Here is a 20445-nt window from a genome sequence, read left to right as displayed (position 1 = left end):
GTCACAGTGAGAGCCTTTCGCAGGCCCTGTTTTAGCGCCGGACATTGCCCGGTTTTTGCCGGCCGTTACATGATCTGAACGGTGATCGGATGGGTAATCCAGACCGTCCATCTTGTAGGGACAGAAAATCTGACCAAGATAGGGAGGATTGCTTGCTGATCAGCAAGGAAAGTGGGCGATTTTCTGCACGCCTTCTTGGCTGCGTAAAGAAGTTGAAGTTGGATCCGACTCCAACACGGCATGTCCTCTTGGGCGTGAGAACAGTCAGCCAGCTGTATCAGCCTATATGAAGGAGAGAGAAGAGACGGAGGAAAAAAAAAGAAGGGAGGAACGTGAGAGAGAAAGTCAGGCAGCGGGAGGAGGAAAGAAAAGAAAAAAAAAAAAAAGAAAAGAAGAAAGAGTTGCTGGCAGTAGGTGGAAAGAAGACAAATCTGAGGTGAAGCAGCAGAAGAGGACGTGGAGCACATGAGCTGAGAGAGAGAGATTTGGTTCTTCCTCTATTCTTTCTCTTTTTATTTTAAATCCAGCCGCATCATGCCTATGTGTGGCTAAACCTCTTAGCTAGGGCTAAGAGGTGAAGCCTGTAGCGAGATGGGAGATTCTATTCTATGCTTTTAATGTAAATTCATGGACTGAATTTGGTTTTTAGGAATATGGAAGGAATGTCTTTAGTCTTTAATGGTCTGTTGTGACTGAAATTACAACGGGTCTGCAATAGCTTTGAATATTTTCTTTTTCCCTTTTTTTTATGTTATAAAGTCAGGAAGCCCTGTTGTTCATCATTGTTCCATGGGCATGGTCGAATGGCGGTATCCTTCCTAACTTTTATGCATTGATGATTGGTTGGTAATTAGTTTAATTCTATTGTTTGCTCTGTCTCCTGGGCATGGTTTGATGATGGAATCCATTCTAATTCATATACCTTTCATCTCTTGAAAACCAGATCAAGTAAGTTCAGTTTGAATTCCATAATCCTTAATGCAGGCATAAGATCTCCCTGATCTCTACAAGTGGATCCTCTGAATCCCTAGTTTCCTTCCTCTGAATTCCTTAAGTTTTAGATAATTATTCCACAATTATTCCTTAAATTTTATTTGATTTAGATTGCATCTTAGGATAGTTCTAGTTCTACTTGGTTTCAGATAACGTACAGGTATCAGTCCCTGTGGATTCGACCTCGGTCTTACCGAGTTTATTACTACATCACAACCCTATACTTGGGGAGTGAACGATAGATAGTCTCAAATTACAATTTAGGGCCTAGATCGTTTAAAGTACAAGCTAAATGGACAAGTATTAATATCAAAACTTTCCATGTAGGGTGTAATCTGAGGAAGGCAGAATCGTTCTAATAATCGAGCTTGCATGATGTCGTCTGTGAACGGGGATGCCTTCGCTTCGGGCCCTACTTGACTGGCCTGGCTACTTTGCTTCATATCTACGATCTCATCCCTCATTTCCTTCCTTAGGTCCTGGAGCTCAGCCTTCCAAGGTTCGTCGCTGTCAACCGTACCCTTAATCGAGGGCTTGCTGCGTCTTCTCCGATCTATTTCGTGTCGTAGATCGGTGGCAGGTAGCGGGGCGGTCCGGAGATATGGGAGGGTGCAGGTTTAGCCGGACCTTGATGTTGACTTTGCTGGGGAACAACTCGCGGGGCGACGGGTTGAGGGTCGACGAACTGTCGCGGGACATTTATTCGACCATCGTCCTGTTGAGGCAGCTAGACCTGCTGGCTGTGAATCTATTTCAGCATCTGCTTCATGTAGTTCATGTCGGTCCTAAGTTCCTGGACCTCCTTATCCAATCGTCCATTTCCTCGATTCCGTTGAGTGTCCCTGGTCGAAATGGAGGTTGCCTGACGGGTGGCAGAGCCTTGACGATTATCCGATTGATTCTGGGCCCCTTGGGCCCCATTCGTACCAGGTGGGCCCTTTGTCGCCGGTGGTCCAGTGACAGGGACCTTACTAGGTTCATTCTAGACGGTTCTCCTTGTTCTCGCCATTGGAGATTACTCAGTGCTTGAGAGAAATGACTTTTCGTTTCATTTCCCACAGACAGCGCCAAACTGTTGATGATGTTTTCGGTTCGCCCCCTTTGTGGCCCCTGAACCTGCACAGGAAGAAGGAGAAAGGTGACCCTGGCTTTACCAGGGGACCCTCTGATGCTTAAGTTAGAATCTGGGTCTTAGAATAAAGGTTTTCGGGCGAGAGTTTCCGCATACCTTTCTCCATGAAGGTGTTCTTATTTATAATGGTGTCGTACCCCATAGGGCTTCCGCAATTAGAGTAGATCTCAATATCTTAGGATCCGTGATCCTTGATATTCCTAGAGTTTCGGGGATCTTAGTTTATCTCCCAAAAATCTCGAGTGAAGATCCAGAGTTTTATTAAGTAACTTCCGGATATGGAGCAATACAACTCAGCCAACTCTTATCTCTTTAATATGGTTGTGCCGAGATAAGTTTTACGGCTAATCTCCGCCCACTATTGATCGACTCAATTTATGGGTTGGCTTAAAGCTCGGGCGACTTTAGGGCTGACTAATCATAGGCTGGTTCGGGCTTTCTTCTGTGAGGCTTCGATTGAGCCTTGAGGTGCACCTCCTCTCTTAGAGGTTTCGCTTTTATGGCTCAGGATGTCACGCCTCAAACTCAGAAACCGGGCTCACAAAATTCTCGATCGCTGAATCCGGTGCCGACAGCCTCCGTAGTATCCCATTCTCAGCTCCTAGCGCCCATATGCCAGGTTCCGATCCTGGGATCCTACAAGGAGGATTTTCAGTATGATTTTTTTTGTAATGGAGCATAACCAAATCACAAAACAACATCACCACATATCCACTATATTAAAAACTTTAAGTACAATGCATATGAAAAAGAAATATAATATAATGAAAGTAAAAGAAACTCCAGAAGCTCGGCCGCACGCTCCAAGCTCAATGCTGCTGCAACCTAACGCCACCTGCACGCATCTATCGTGCATAAGCTTACAAAAGCTTAGAGGGTGGTGTAAGTGTGTGCGCAAGGCAAGCGCCAAGTGTACAATATCAGAGTAATGCGGAAATATGCGGGTAAGTTCATGAATGCAATCAGCTATACTAAAACGATGTGATGTAAGGCATGAATGCTATCGGCCATACCAAGGCCATGTGATGTGAGACTTATGTCATATGCGAGATGCAAAGCAAGCATGCCAGTCCTCATCAAGTACACATATCAGTACAGTTCCTCTCTAGATATCATCGGAGTCTAATACACCTCACACTGACTGCCTCCTCCCTATCTGCAAAGTCAAGCAAGTGGAAGAGACCACACTATCTGCTTGACTAGTAGTCTTCCAATACCTACCTAGCTCATCGATAGCGGACTCATTTGTAAGCTGGTCAAACTCAGCCTAGCTTATAGCCCCCTCACTCAGGCGGATAAGGCCACACCCCCTTCCAACCGACCACGACACAGTGGGAGACGTGACCTACTGGTATTCGGCACTCGGGTGCTCATGTATCTACTCGGTCTAGACGTTGGAGTATCTCCTGGTACCAAAAAGGTTTTAGGATTTTCACCCAAGGACATCCTAAGTGCCCACAATGCTAGAACCAATATTTTCGGTATCCGATACGACCATCCACGATGTGCCTGTGGAGGCCACGACCCTGATGTTGCTAGGGCGTGCAGTGAATCACGACACACAATGCGAAATGCATGAGTCAAATCGTCAGTCATGCAGCAATCTCGCACGTACCACGCGCTCATGTGGGGCACTCCGTCTCATAAGGAGTCCCGTAAATGTCTCAGCCCAACGGCTTATACTATGATCAAACATTCCTCATATCAAGCATACATATGATGCATATGGGCATGAATCATGGAGATATACTAAGCGTGTTACAAAGTGGTGAACCATCAACAAATATGGGCTTACCAATGGGCCCTAGGGAGAGTTATAATGCGGACATTTAACCAACATTATTCTTACAACATGGACGTCAAACCAACATTGCCCCCAAGGTATGGCCCGCCATAAAACATCATTACACAAACCATGAAGGAATCACACATTGCAATGAACCTATATACATCTCATTGGGCCTTGACCCATAGGCCTCAAATACATCAAATGGGCCGTATCATATGGGCCTTATATAATTAAGTGGGCCACATCAATGGGCCGCACCAATAGTACATTGCAATGGGCCATAACCCATGGGCCTTAGAATACATCACAATGGGCCTTATATCCATATCAAGGTGGGCCTCAACAACGGGCCACAATTACATCAAGATGGGCCTAATAACATGGCCATTTATATTAAATGGGCCGCCCCAACTGGGCCCTATGCATATCAAATGGGCCATACACAAGATAAGTGGTGATAATGAATTTCACCATTTAAAATTCCTAAGGCCCACCATAAAATATGTTTCCCATCTAACCTAATCATAAATTAACATAGTGATAGATGAAGTGGGAAACAAATAGCAACTTAATGGGAAGCTACTATGGCCCTTAAAGGTTTTTGAACGGTGGGCGTCATTGACCACTACTTAAAATGGTGGGGTCCACTTGAACTTAGATCTGCCTCATTCTTTAACTCATGCCATAAAATGGTCTTTCAAAATGGATAGATGGTTTGGATGCAACATATACATCATGGTGGGGTCCACTTTCCGTCCAGCAGTCAGCAAAATAGCTGGACGGCATGATCAAACACATACATTAAAGGTGGGTTCCACCGTCCACGGCAGTGGACGGTGTTAATAAAACACATACATTACTATGGGCTCCACCGTCCGCCTAGACGGTGGGAATAAAACACATACATCACTGTGGGCTCCACATGGGGCCCACCATAATGTTTACTTGCAATCCAACCTGTTAAGAAGGTCGCATGGACCTGGTTGAATAGGAAAAATAAATTTCATCTTGATCCAAAACTTCTGTGGACCCAAAAATGGGTTTCAATGGCAGAGAGTTCAACCCCACTGTTTCCTGTGATGTGGGCCACCTGAGCATCAGATGGGTCTGAGCCTTGGAGGGGGCCAACTTCAGGAAGTCGCCCACGGCTGAGACTGTGGGTCCCTGCTCGTTCGCCATCGGCCAGCAGCAACAGGCGCTGCCTGCGCCTCTGACAGCAGCAGCGTCAGTTGCTGCATGTTGTTTTTTTTTTTTTTTTTGAAATCGTGTTTTATCACGGTTTTCCATACATGGGGCCCGCTTAAGTTGAATTCACCCCAGCCACTGGATTCCATGGCCCGATACCGTCTAAAGGAGTCCAATATCCAGTATGTTTTAGCTCAAGGTTGGTCCTAGTGGATTTTTAATGGTAAAAATCAATATTTTCTATGTTATGGCCCACTAGAAAAATCGGATTAACATCATTTTTCGGCTCAACGCCTAAAATGAGCCGTGGAAGGGAATGGACGGCGTGGATTGAATACTTACATCAAGGTGGGGCCTACACAAGCGGCCCACCCAAATAGCCTTGAACTAAGGCTAATATTTATGTTTTCCTTTCAACGGACGCTGGACAGTTTCGGCATAGTACATACATTTGAGGTGGGCTCCACCTATGGACGTGGGCCACCAAAAAAAAGGGTTGGATGGCATGGGAAATACATACATCAAAGTGGGGTACATCCAAGTGGGCCACTCAACTATACCATCGCACAAAAGGAAAAGAGAGAGAGAGAGAGAGAGAGAGAGAGAGAGAGAGAGAGAGAGAGAGAGAGAAATAGAGTGGGACGCGTGTGATGGAGGGACCCCGACACTATGGGCCCTCCCTTAAAATCAATCATACATCAAGTGGGTCCCATTACACGTGAGCCCATCAAATTGAAAATCAACGGTGGAGATCCTTTCTCCACCAAAATGAATGGTCTAGATAACCCTATTTATACAAGAAAATAAACATCATGATGAGGTCCATGGAGAATGGCCCCATCATGGAATGATCATGAGCATCAAGGTGGGCCATCGGCCACACCTAAGGTCTAAAGTGAGATGCATACCTTCAATCGGTAGGCCTCACTTGGCCTATCATCAAAACATGAAAAATCTAGCCTAATGAACACCCACCGTTCGATCTTCTCGGTCCGTTGGAACGTCGGTCTCCTTGTGCTTCACTTTGATGGAGAGGATGAGAAATGAAGGGCTATGATGATGGATTTTTGGGATGAAAAGGTGGGCCACACAAATCACATTTTTCTCTCCATGGAAAGGCTTGGACATGAGCTCATTTTGGTTGCTTGGAATTTGTGAAGGGAAAAAGAGAGGAGAGAGAGGGTGGTGAAAGAGAAGTGATGGGAGATGGGTGATGGATGTGAGTGATGGGTGAGGTGATGGATTGGTTGACTTTTGGATTTGCTTGACTTGTGGAGAAAGAAAGCATAGGTTACTTTGTACTTGACATGAGGTGATTGATGGGATTGATTTGATATGTTGTAGAGATTCTCTTGGAATTGCAAACGCGCGGCGTTTTCTTCGAAATAAACGCCGGCCCATATCTTCCGGCCAGCGTATCGCATCAGTGCGTGAGTCGCGGCGTTGGAACCGTGGCGACGGTGCGGTCGCAATGATTCAAGTCTCAGATTAAACCGATTCAAATCTATAGGATAAGACTTAGGGTCGGGCGCAAATGTCGATTATCGATCGCAGGTTGCCGGAATTCGACAGGAAGGATCGCGGGAGTTGACAGAACAGTACGGGCTAGGATACGGGTCTTACACAGGACATTCAGGCTACTGTCGGGCTAGGTGCCTCACGATCCGAGCTATGTTTCTCCATTCAGTGTTTGAGGGCTTTGGGCTTTATCCGAACTCGGCGCCCGACGAGTCCGAGCCATTGCTTTACTGACTCTTCTGACCTTCAAGTTGACTCAAGGACTTGTTATATTTTTTTTCCCCAACATAACTCATCCGGGTCAACTTGGACTGGGTTGGACCCAACCCCAGTTCCATAACATGAGTCAACACTAGGGTGTCAACAAGCTGAGTTGGGGCTTGACCCGGTATCACCATAGGCCTGAGCCTAGGCCAAGTTAGTTTGGTTGGAGAGAGAGAGAGAGAGAGAGAGAGAGAGAGAGAGAGAGAGAGAGAGAGAGAGAGATTGGGGTGGGGGTGGATTTACAAGGAATGTATATTACAAAATGCCTTTCGAGTCTTTTAACCAGGAACAACAGAAACAACAATAAGATTTTCAAACAGCATATGATTATCTATCCATTCAAACATCTCAATGAAATACAGGACACCCATCAACCACTATCCCTGGAGCAGTGGGGCAACTGGCCAGTGGGCAATGATCATTAAGCTCCAAACCCCACCAAGACACTCCATTGATATTCTTGAACTGAATAGCAAAATAAACAAGGACGCCCATGAAAGCAACCCCAGCATCTAGCCCAGCTGATAGGACATAGTTGTGCCTGACCCACCACCCTTTATACTTTCTATATACCACGATGTTGAAAAAGATGCCCACCACACCCCAACGTATGTAATTGATTGCACTAGCTGGGGGCATGTTGATGAGTCCGATCCATTTCACTGTAGGGAACTTACGTGACAGGATCGATCCACACTGGCACAGGCGCCAACGCGCCGATCAGGAAGAAATAGTTCATCTTTGCATACAGGCCTAGGCGCCCGAACATTCGTAGTGGGCCTACAAGACCCCATATGATGGATGCATTATAGAAGACATCGTCGCCTGGGCACGTCCAAGGGCTCCCTTCTGGCAGCTTCGCTGGGTTGCAGATATCTTTGATATTCGAGAGGAGCCACCATGACGTGCCGAAGTAGGTCGATGAGGCGACCAACGTGCCAGCCAGCTGCATCGAGAGAAAAAAAAGCCCGTGAATGTATGAGAACACATGAACTTGGGGACCTTGACTTAGAAATCACTTTGAATGACATGACTCAGTTCTGGTCACTGAGTTAACTCGTGCCTACCGTGTTGTCTAGACAAGTATCTGAAGTTTACATTGGGAATCTATGGAAATAACAGATTTCATGGATTTAATAAAATAACAATTGAGCCGGCTTAACTCCGACTCGACTAGAAACTAATAGGGTGAATTCATACGCAGGATGTGGGTGGACCCATAATGCAGGAGCATTTTCATACTGTGCTCGAGTATTGGGGTGGCATGTGAGATGCAAGGGCACACTCGGATTGGCCAACCCATGTGAAGAGGGCCCTATGTCCTATGGGTTCGGCTGAAGTCCTAACCCATAGTACGTGGGGCCTAAGATATGAGATAAAGGGATAAAGGGATTAATTCACCATAACTTATTAATTTGGGCTTTTAGAGCAAGTTGTTAATTGTCTTGCACCAAATTAGTATTAGATCGAGAGGTCTTGTGTTTGAGACTCCTCACTAACCATTATTTTCAAATCTTCCTTTTCAAGTAACAACTACTGGCTAAGGCTAAGGAGCGCACATGGATTTTGGAGTGACATTCATGTAGTCAACTCCACTCGTTGAGTCAAGGTGACTCATCTGAGTGCTGAGTCGACTCAATGAGTTTTAGAACTATGACTTCACCCAAACAACCCTTAACCAGATGATCTTGAATTTGGTCAAATAACAACGATTGACTAACCAATGAACATGGGCTTTGGAGGAATCTTCATTTAATCAGTCAACTCAACTCTACTTGTTGACTCTTCTGAGTTCTGAGTCAACTCAGTAAGTTTTAGAACTATGGTTCTTTTTTGCCGTTGGTAACCTATACCAACCCGCTGAGACGAGTTGTACTCTTCCGAGTCCTTATAACTCAACTCAGTGAAACTATGTTCTTTTTTTATTTTTTTTCCCATGTAAAAAAAAAAAAAAAAAAAAAAAAAAAAAAAAAAAAAACAAACAAACCATTACCTGCGCCCAAAACATGGACTTTGGAGGGATCTTCATGTAGTGGCCTAGCTTGAAATCTTGGAGAAACATGATAGCCTGTTGCATGCTTATAAAGCCATAGGTCATTGACGCAGGGATGAACGTGATGAGGATAACTACCCCGAATCCACGGAGCTTCTCTGGACTCCTCACAGAGACTTCTCGAATCCACGAGGAAAAGAAAGCAGAAAATAGAAATAAATTCTAATAAATTCGAAATTGATTAATTGATCAATAAAAATGAGTTCACAACCCTTTAAATAGGGCTACCAAGCAATGGGAAAGAAATTAGAAGCAAACTACAACTCAAACTCTTAGAATCCGCGACTTACTATAAATAGTAAACTTACTATTTATAGACGGTCGTGATGTCTACTAGTGCGCAAGGTTTTCGGCCAAAAATAGTAAGTGTCCTATTTGGCTTCACCAAACCGTTCTCCTAATTATTCTAAGCTCTTTTCACGTTGGACACAACTCCTAAAGCCCGACGGATGAAGAGTTATAATCAAACTAAAACTTACTATTTATAGTAAAAACGAAATTAAAACAGGGAAACGACCGTTAATCCAGGGGTTTTTCGCAATTCCGGGCTGCGCAACCTGGCGTAGCGGGGTTGGTTGGCTTCAGTAGCTCGTTCTACCCCAAAATCATATATTTTACGTCAGATAACTCATTCCGGATTGCAAGATACGCCCGATTTAAGGTTCGATGGTTTGGATCACTTCTGTCGTCGACCGGGCCTTTTCTGATCCATCTTGGCCATGTAATTGTCTGCGACCCACTCTACATCAGTCTTGAAAGCTACATTAGCAAGAGGCTTGCCTGGGTACATATACCCTATGATTAGCTCTGTAATTACGTTTAGCCCCGGTTGCTGTACACAAGATATTCAAACGTTAGCTGGGAAAAAGTGTCTAGAGGACTCATTTAAAAAATAAAATAATAATAATAATAATAAATAATACTTTATAAAAGAAAATATACATTGAATCATGGGTGCTTCTTTACTCGTATCCAATGTCATTGATCTAATGGGCCACTTCTTTGATTGGGCCATAAACCAAATCACAATAGACTTGCTTTATCTGTCCATTTTCATACACGGTGGCCCACCTGATTAGTGAACTGGCATGATTTCTCGAGCATAATACTTAGGGCCCGTTTGGCCGGTTGGATTGGAAGGGATTGGATGGTATTGGAAGGGATTGGAAGTCAAATCCTGGGATTAGCCTGGCGTGCCAAACAGAGTCGATGATCTGATCCCAATCCCAGGTATCTCAAGACAATCCGCTAACATCACCATCATTACATTTAAATCCCATCAAATCCACCCTAATCCTTCAAATTTGCCTGGGACGTGTTTGGTTTGAGGGATTAGAACGGATGAGAAAGTTTAAAACCGGGATTGGCCGGGCGCGCCAAACAGACTGGATATAGCAATCCAGGGATATATCAATCCCATGGATCTCCAGACAATCCACTGACAACGCCATTATTACCTAGAAATCCATGCCATCCACCCTAATACCATTCAAACCCTTCCAATCCACCCGGCCAAACGGGCCCTAAGTATTATGCATGTGTTTTCACCTGAAGGACTGCTCAGATCATGCATGTGTTTTCCATGTGGCAACGTGTGTGTGGTAGAATACATCCCCACCTATTGCAATAGGGTGTATCAGAACTTTAGCCATCGGATAGGAGTCATTTTCAATGATCCCAACCATCTATCCTTCAAGGATGAGCGAGAAACGTCCATTTGATCTAAGAGCTTATTCTTTTGTCTATTCACCATCCAAAGTAAGGCCTATTGATTAAACGGTTTGGATCATTGAAAGACAGCCCCAGATCAAAATGCTGATTATATATGGCATTTACCTGATTTGTTGTAGCTGTAATTACACCAACAGGGAGGGTGAAAAACGAAGCTAATGCGCAGGCGAATAGGATTCCCCAGTAAGGGAGTTGTAGCTGCTTATCAAAGCCTCCACAAGCAAAGATGGCCAGGGATGCCACCACCACCAATATCACGTAGAACCACCACTGAGGGACCACTTCATAGTTCTTCTTCATCAACCTTGTGTGGACATCACCGATTTGATGACGGAATGCCGCCTTCGTTTGGCGCCAGATCATCCTGTAGAAGTGGCCCCCCACATAAATGGTTGGTTATGTGATCCAAAACATTGTTCTAGTAGGCCATATTGTTTATGGGTAGAGATGGGCATCGAGTCGAGTCAGACCGAGTTAGGGTTGACCCGACCTGATCCGGTTTTGAAATAGATCTTTCCTGAACTCGACCCGACTCGGTACCGAGTCCCACATACCTAACCCGATCCGAGTCCGTGTCTGGCCTGGACTAACCCAGACCGAGTTCGACCCAGTCAGAGGAACCGAGTCGGGTCGAGTCAGCAACGAGTTGGATCAGGTGTGGCAGGTAGGTTAGATCAGGTGCGGCAATTTCTAGAGGGCCATACTGTTTATGGGCAGTTGATCCACACCATTAGGACAATCCTAGCAACTGATTGCTCACTACCTGAAGTGGACATTTGAGGGCCGGTGATGGAACTAAAGAAGTGGGGCCCACGTAAAGCCGATTGACAATCCTTGAGACAGATCGTCCCGTAGAAGTTGGGCCCACAAAATGGATGGCTAGATGATGAAAACCGTTGTTTTAGTGGGCCAAGTTGTTTATAGGCGATTGCAATAAATTCACACCACAATCCTTGGATCTTTCACTACTGCAAGTGGACATTTGAAGACCGTAAATCCAATGATGGAACTGCAGAAGTGGGACCCACATAAATCCAATGGGCAATCCCAGCAACAGATCCTCTTGTACAAGTGGGCCCATGTAAATGGATGGTTAGATAATCCAAACCACTGTTCTAGTTATCCATATTGTTTATGGGCGGTCAAGAGTAAATTCACACTACTGGGACAATCCTAGCAACAGATCGTTCACTATCGGAAGTGGACATTTAAGGGCCATAAATCCAATCGATGGAACTGTTTGGTTAATGTTATACCTGGCCCATCCACTGCCGAGCAAATCAGATCAATGGTTCAGATCATCCATCCAAGAAGCCACATGGGCCTATCATGGTTGGCCAGCCTCATATGATGATGCTGATTGCATTAAAAACCACACAAATATGGACACTCGAAGACTGTTCAGCATCACTACATTCCATGGTTTAAGACTCGGCCACTCGAGGAGGTGATTCATCCAACTTAAGCTTATTCCAACTACTGACTTACGTTACCGTGGACTCAGATGAGTCACCATTCCTTGCTACATTTTACTAACCGAGTAGCATGTCACACGTGGAAACAGGATATTGGTATGGTAGATCCAAGCCATTCATTATGTAACACCCACCTTGCAGTACATGTTGATCATGTGCAATTGGTACATTATCTGATGTAGAGTCATGTCCAAGATGGACCAGAGAAGGCCCAATAGGAGGAGAAAGTGATTAGTACCATCGGAACCCTAAAATAGGCACATCGTGTATACTGGAATGAGTTATTCGAGGTACAAAATATGATTTTGGTGCAGGAGAATCTACTTTAGCCAACCAACTTGCCAGGCAGGTTGCCTATGCCATTGCCTCGAAAAAAAAAAAAAGGGTTGCGTATGCTAGATTTGCAAGATTACATCGGATCAACAGTCAAAAATCCTTTTTAATTTCATTTTACTATTCATAACTCTTGATACTTCGAGCTTTAGGAGTCGATCCTAACATGAAAAGTGCTTAGAAAAATTAAGAGAATAACATGGTTAAGCCAAATTGGACAGTTAAAATTTTTGGCCGACAGCCATAAAGTCTAGCTAGTAGAAATGTTGGAGTTTGACTTGGAGTTTGACTATGAAACTTCTTGTTAGAGATTACTATTTAAAGGGTTGTAATTTCGTTTTTATCATCAATCAATCTATTTTCAAAATTATTAGAATTTATATCTATTTTCACTCATAGATTTGAAGAATATCTAAGGAGGCCAGAGAAGCTCCATATATTCAGCGTAATTATCCCCTTGAGCAAAAGGGTGATTGATATCATCACGTCCATTCCTGCGTGTCATTCTCTCTAACGGTCCATTTTATTTTCTGTGCAAGTGTGACCCACCTAAAGACCAGAGACCATATTCCTGATCTTTGGGCCACGTCATTTAGAGTGTGGTCCACTAATAAATGGCCAAGATCTCACACGCACCACTATGGCATGTGAGTCAGTAACCAACTTTAACTAAATATAAGAACCTTAATAAAAATATTTAAAGAAGAAAGAAAATCACAACATTACCTTCATGGAAGAGTGCAACGTGAGAGAGAGTAGCTGCCAATGTAGCAAAGCTCAGGCCGTAGGAATACACGAAGAAGATGCTGAGGTTGACCTGGCTGTAGTCATCGTACCCTTCTCTATTGAATTTGAATGCTGTAGAATTCAAAACCTTAGAGACGTCGTAAGGTGTCCCATCGTAGCCGAAAACGTGCGGTGAGATGATGGGGAAGCGCTTGGCCTGATATGAATTAGTCCAGTACGCGATCGGGATTACTATATAACGTGTTTAGGCAGTGGGATTAGAAGGGATTAGGTGGGATGGGATTCATCTAGTCCTGTGCCAATTCCACTCCATGTTTGGGAAGAATGGAAAAACTTGGAAGTAGATCGGATGGAATTGCATTGGGTCCGTGCCAATTTCACTAAATTTTAGCAAGCTGTGTAGGTCCCACCATGATGTGTGGGCTATATCCACACCGTCCACCCATTTTTTGAGATTATTTTAGAGCATGAGCCAAAAAATCAGGTAAATCTAAAGTTCAAGTGGACCCCACCATAGAAAGCAACAGGGATTGAATACTTACCGTTGAAAACTTCTTTGGGGCCACATAAGTTTTGGATCTACCTCATTTTTAGGCCCATGCCATAAAATGAGGTTACAAAACAAATGAACGGTTTAGATATAACACGTGTGTTATTCTCATTAATATCTCATTAATTTCTCATGATGGTGGGTACATGCATTCAATGTACTAACCTTTTACCAACAAAGCATAGAATTAATCTTATTCCATGGTCACAGGGGACAATTCCTGCCATAGGTAATAATTATGTTTTTTGAATCCCATCCCACCTAACCCCTTGTAATCCCACCGCCCAAACAAGCCCTAAAGGAATATGAAAAATCCAATCATTATGTTGATGATTGCGAATCCTGGGGTGGCTACAGGACTTCCTAAGAAGCCTGCCACGGTGGACCAATCAATGGCGAAGGATCCTACACCAAGTCCATTTAAAGCAGACCCGATCTGATGGGCTGTGACGGATCTGGGCCAGATCCAACAGATGAATGAGAGGGCAGTGATAGATTGGAAGAAATAGTTAGGGACAACGTAGTAGGCGAAGCTTGAAATGAAGACTATGAGGAAGAACTGGAGCCTTGTGAAACTTCCCTTGGGCCTTACTTCCACATCCTGCAATGCCCTACAATGAACGGTGGAGATTTAAATGAAGTTTGGTATGCGGGGGTGTGTAGATGTTTGCTAACATTGGTCAAGCTTGTTCAAACATTGTTGATCGTCCCTTGTGCCATCAGGGCCGTTGGTCTAGGGTGTCCCGCTTCGACGAGCTGGTTGAATGGTGAAGATCAGCTACTAAAGATCTTTGAGTTCCATTAAACTGATGGTTGAAAACAATGGTATGAATTTCACACCTTCATATGGAGAGTGAGGATTACTGACCAATGCCATTTTATTTTCCAACGTGGGGCCTTGGTGAGGCACAAGGGGCGAGCGACATGTATATGAGCTGATTCATTTGTGCATGTGTGAACGTAGATGTGAGGACAAGAATTTCTGTGAGAGAGAGAGAGAGAGAGAGAGATAGAGAGAGAGACCTGAAGATGGAAACTTGAACAAGGTTATTGGGCCACCACATATAGGGAAAATCAACAAGGAACCTCCTGTAGAGACCGGCCATAAGTGAGGCCCATCGTGATGTGTATTAAGCTCTTGAGTGAAGCCCATGGTGTTATATATTTGGCCCTTGTGGGAGGCCATGAGTCCACTGTATGTTAGGCTCTATATGGGTCATTCCTTGGGGGCAATGTTGGTTAAATGTCCATATTGTCGAGGTTGATTATCGATGCCGGTTATTGATACCGATTATGAGTATGTGACAGCATAGCATCATGATACATGCCCATACGCATCATCTGCATGTTTGTTATAAGATGTGGTTGACCATTACATATGTCATTGAGCAAGTTGTTATGAGACTCCCTGATAGGCGGAGGTTATCTCATATGAGCGCACGGTATACACTGGATTGATGAATGACTGGATTGTATGACTCATGCATCTTGCATTGTGTGTTGTGATTACTTTACGCCATAGCGACATCAGGTCCGTAACCTCTACATGCATATCGTGGATGGCCAAATGGGACACCAAAAATATTTGGTTCGAGCATCGGGCTGTCATAGATGGCTTTGGGTGAAAATTCCTAAAACCCTCTTGGTTTCAAAAGACGCCCCAACGTCGAGACCAAGTGGATATATATGAGTGCCCAAGTGCTGGATATCAGGAGGCCACGTCTCCCACTGTGTCGTGGTCAGTTGGAAGGGGTTGTGGCCTTACCCGCCCGAGGGAGTAGGCATAACTAGGCTGAGTTTGACCAGATTGAGGAATGGGCACTACAAGAAATCCCACTTTTAGCAACGAAAATTTTCGTCGCTAAAAGCCAAACTTTCGTAGCTAATAAGTTTTAGCGACGAAAATTTTCGTCGCTAAATTCGTCGCTAAAACACCGGCGTAAAAAGGTTTTATCGACGAAAAATTTAAATCGCCGCCAAAGGTAATCTTTTTAGCGACGAAAATTTTCGTTGCTAATAAAACTTCACAAGACTTTTAGTAGCGAAAATTTTCGCTGTCAAAAATATACGTTCCACTTTTAGCGACGAAAATTTTTGTCGCTAAAAGAACTTCATAAGACTTTTAGCAACGAAAATTTTCGCTGCCAAAAATGTACGTTCCACTTTTAGCGACGAAACTTTTCGTCGCTAAAAAAACTTTATAAGGCTTTTAGCAGCGAAAATTTTCGCGGCCAAAAATTTAAATTCCACTTTTAGCGACGCAAATTTTCGTCGCTAAAAAAACTTTACAAGACTTTTAGCAGCGAAAATTTTCGCTGCCAAAAATATTCGGTCCACTTTTAGCGATGAAAACTTTCGTCGCTAAAAAAACTTTACAAGACTTTTAGCAGCGAAAATTTTCGCTGCTAAAAAATATTCGTTCCACTTTTAGTAATATTTACAAAACTTTTGCCTACGAAAAATTTCGTAGCTAAAAGTCTCTTTTATAAAATCAATATTCCGGCACAAAATTTCACAAAAAAATTATTTTTCCTGATATACACCTGTTATAATATATTTCATCATATTTTTCCTGATATACACCTGTTATATAGTATAATGCATCATATTCACATTCACATTCATATAAACCCAAACTAGTAAATCCATCCAAACATAAAAGTACATTCATCCAAACACAAACAATCTTATCCACATCACATTCATTCACGCATAAATACATATAAGTTCGTTTATCCATCGGTGGATGTCTATGAAACAAGTGTTCCTCCCGACTCCTATGTCATTTTGGATCAAGCCCTTCATCATGGGAATGTCTATGAAACAAGGAAATTGATCGGCTCCTATGTCAATGAAACTAGAAAATTTTCATAAGACAGCTACTTGACTGGCTATGCTTGGGACGAAAGTATAGAATTAAAAATGAGTTAATTGGAACAGCATAAGAATAATTCCAATAAGAAATTAAATGATCTAGAGCAGGTTGAGGTGATCGGTCATGTGCAACAAAGACTAGAGAGCTCCAGCAAGGAATAATGATAGGAGTTGAAAGGCCTCAAAAAGAATATGACAGGAAGACCTAAAAAGGTCTTGGATCAAGGTGGTGAGGAAGTATATGAAGGCTTGTTCAGTTGCATAGCATAGAGCCTTAGGATTGATTGGTGAAATGAGATTCACAAAGCTGACCCAAATACCTGAGGGAAGGCTATGATGATGACGATGATACACACGAGGTCTCATGTGCAACTAGTTGGACTATTGGTTATTGACCAACCAGCACATAAGATTCAATGTTTCAAGCGTGTCTAACATCCAACCAATCAAAAAGGTTGGCACCTCCATGAAAACACCTGATGCAAATTTCAGGTTGATCAAATAATCAAGTAGGCCAAACCACAAAAAACATGGACAACCGCTCAGCCGATCCAAAGTACATGTGTGGCACATCTGATGAGTGGATATACCCGATTTATGTGCTAGGTGATCTTCATGGCCGGACCAACCTATTGGAGGGGGTGAATGTCATACACACGATACATTGACAATTATGCACTAGGACCATAACTTAGCAAATGTAGGAAACTTACCTGATTAGAGCTTTGCAGCCAATGCAACAAAGTTGTTTCTTAGCAAATTTCATGATACCGCTGTTTGAAGGAATTGAAATGGAAACTGATCTTGTGTGGCTGCCATGGAGAAGTTCCTTTTCCGCATTCTTCAGAATGGGATCAAATATTCTCAAAAGCGGCTGTAACATGGAAAATACTCAATAACCAGGTCAATCAAAGAAAGTAGTGAAGTAAATCTTGAAGGAAATACCAAATAACACCTTGCTAATTTGATTTTCGAGATAGTAATGGGAATCAATTGGAATGTTATTCTCTAGCACGAAGATAGGATCCTCCGACCTTTCATAAGCCTGTTTCATTATGAACCAGTGGATTTGAAAGCGTTACCAATGAGCACAGGAAAAAACAACTCACAAAGAACAAGCATCACATAACCAACTACCTTGGCACCTTTTGCAGCTTTAATAATAACATACAGAACACGATCCCCAACATTTGGAGCAGTGGCAGCATCCCGCTTTTCATGACAACCACACAAGCAGAAAATAAGAGCATGCAATAAAAGAAAATAAAAATGCATCTTGCTGTAAGAACAAAGATAGGAATGACATCCAATTTGTTTAAATAAATACTGATTCGAAATCATGAGAACAATTAGCTGTACTTTATCAGAGACCAAATTTCAATATTAAAAAAAGAGCAAGAAGATGAGCATGAAGTACTAAGATGGGAAGCATAGGGTAGAGATCCTCTCATCCATGCATCTCCTAAATTAGAAAGTGGAGTTGGTTTTATGCTTGTTTTGGGGTTAGAGGAATGTGGAAAAAGTTATCATGTTTAAGTTTGGTCAGATACATGTAAGAAGTTACCTGACATGGATTGAGTTCAGGAAATGACTATGCCACACATCTACAGGCATGCTGATCAAGATATGGTGTAATAATTGCCTCAGCTTCCAATTGTCACATGGATCATGTCTTCCACTACAGGTTTATTCCATTTATTCCTATTTTCTCTCACAAGTCATATATCATGAACCATGAACAGATTGGTTTCTTATTTTATGTCGAAGCATCAAACCACTAGCCCTTCAAGATTGTGGATTTTGGTAAATTATAAAGTGAAATATTTTACTAAAACTTATTTATACTCAAATCTTTAGTTTCCAATTTCAAGGATCCAAACTGCTCATAAAGAGGGTTTCTATAAATGGGCCTGCATGTCTAGAATCTAGATATGTTTTATGCAAGAATCGCATGACAATTTTACAAAGTTTTTAGTTGATTGTATTCATATTAAATAAGTTTTGATGGTGTTAGCACCAACTCAAACCCTCAACCTTGGGGCCTATTGAGCCATTACATGGAACAACTAAGCAAAGGTTTGGAGTAAACAAGAAAATATTAGGAAACGCGCCATTCATATTATATAAATAAGAAAAACTTTAGGGGCTGTTTAGTTTCGAGTGAATGCTATGGTATGCCATGGTACTTCTTTTTCTTGAGTACTAAGTCACAAGTATGAAAAGAAATCAAGTATTAAATACAAAATATAATTATCATTAATAAATACAAAAAAACCTAGTGTACACTATGACGCTACATAGGCTGCGACCCCTATAGCATACGCCACAAGGGATTTACGCTATTTGCTAACTTTAGCATCGTAGCTACGCTACGCTACGACACTATTCAAAACAGTGGTGTGGACACAACTGATAGATTTGCAGGTTATCTTACCAAACAGATTGATTAGCAAATCACCCAAAGAACCTGCAAAAAAATCACTTCATGTGGCCTATAGAATCACTCTCAAACAAAGTCAAGAAAAGGACGAGTTCATGAAAAACTAAGCAAAGTTTTGTTAAATGAATGATACATATCCCATGATCAACTTCCTCCTCTTTTAACTCTCTAGTTCCGAATCAGTGTCTAATATTTGCTCTCGGTTATGTAGTAAAGGCCTATTAACAAAATAATTCCTAGTCAAAACTCATAATACTACTCATTACACATAATCCGGATACAACTCACAGTAAATAAGTTAAACGCATTTAGGTGGTATGATTGCTTTGCCCATCATACATGTTAGGTCAAGGATCTGTTACAAGACATCAGCAACAGTTCCAAAGCATTTCAGCAGCATGATTGCTTCAGTCATCATACATGTTAGGTCAAGGATCAGTTACAAGAAGTCAGCAAAAGTTTCAAAGCATTTCAGCTCATCACTTTTTAAAAAACCAATCTGCACAGAACCATTGCTTCCTGAATTCCCATGAGCAACACACCAAAAACTGATCTAGTTTCTTCCTCTCTTTTTATAAAAAAAAAAAAAAAAAAATCGTTGAGACAATCTGAAAATTCTTGCCAAGTTTTAAGTTATATATATTGCAAAGTTCAAAAGGAGAACTTACCATAGGATCCATTTCATATTCAAGTGGCTCTAAAATGAAATCTTCATCTTGGATTACTCCATTCACCATCAATTTTCCATCACGAACCTATCAAAAGGCAAAACACATGCATGTCCGCTGCTTAGCATTAGAAAATGAAGTATGGAATCAAATGCATATTGAATCATTCTTGATCAATGAAAGTGATTTTAAAAAAATTAGCTGGAGGGGAAACTCACATCGACAAAGTCCCCTACCTTGGCGACAACTCTTTTGATAAAGATATCACCTGAGCTGAAACCCTTTTCCTGCACATAGTGGTATCATGATCATAATTATAGGGTCCTAGTCATGCATATCATTCCATTGGCAACAACTGCTACTTAAGATGTATTGCAGTATGAGATTAAAAAAAAAAACATATCTGCAGGGCAGGAGGAACCTTGAAAATCACTCTGTGACATCTGGATTGTTAAAATAATAAGATACCTGTAAAGTTTGCAAGGCAACACAAAAGATCAGCTCCAAGATATTTAAAGGGGAAAAAATATCATCCAGATGAGCAAGATCTACATGATTCTGGACGATAAAAGCATCAAGTCAAGGCCATTCTCAATGCAAGAGAAGATGTTCTGATAGATATCATTAGTTTAAAGAAAGCATGATTTTAATCATTTCATCATCCACCACTGGTTTCCTTGACAATAAATAAAG

At 42.4% G+C, this 20445-nt stretch overlaps 1 protein-coding gene across 1 annotated transcript; it reads right to left on the bottom strand.

Moving 5' to 3' along the window:
• Positions 1–17260: 17260 nt before the first annotated feature.
• LOC131255250 (DNA polymerase delta catalytic subunit-like) lies at positions 17261–19821 on the bottom strand. The gene is made up of 4 exons (XM_058255942.1): positions 19753–19821; positions 17782–17856; positions 17600–17689; positions 17261–17518 (listed from the first exon to the last, which is right to left on the bottom strand). Exons 1-4 carry the CDS (start codon positions 19819–19821, stop codon positions 17354–17356), a joined length of 399 nt encoding a protein of 132 aa, XP_058111925.1. The 3' UTR covers positions 17261–17353.
• Positions 19822–20445: the final 624 nt, after the last annotated feature.

This window comes from Magnolia sinica, chromosome 9 (assembly GCF_029962835.1).
Source record: "Magnolia sinica isolate HGM2019 chromosome 9, MsV1, whole genome shotgun sequence".
NCBI classification, from domain to species: domain Eukaryota; kingdom Viridiplantae; phylum Streptophyta; class Magnoliopsida; order Magnoliales; family Magnoliaceae; genus Magnolia; species Magnolia sinica.
This window is presented reverse-complemented; position numbering and strand designations above follow the sequence as displayed.

Excerpts from the sequence above, each read along its gene's own strand:
- LOC131255250 (XM_058255942.1), bottom strand. The coding sequence starts at position 19,821 with ATGGTGAATGGAGTAATCCAAGATGAAGATTTCATTTTAGAGCCACTT. Across the intron at positions 17,857-19,752 it reads AATATGAAATGGATCCTATG|CGGGATGCTGCCACTGCTCC; the intron begins GTAAGTTCTCCT and ends TGTCATGAAAAG. Across the intron at positions 17,690-17,781 it reads AAGCTGCAAAAGGTGCCAAG|GCTTATGAAAGGTCGGAGGA; the intron begins GTAGTTGGTTAT and ends ATAATGAAACAG.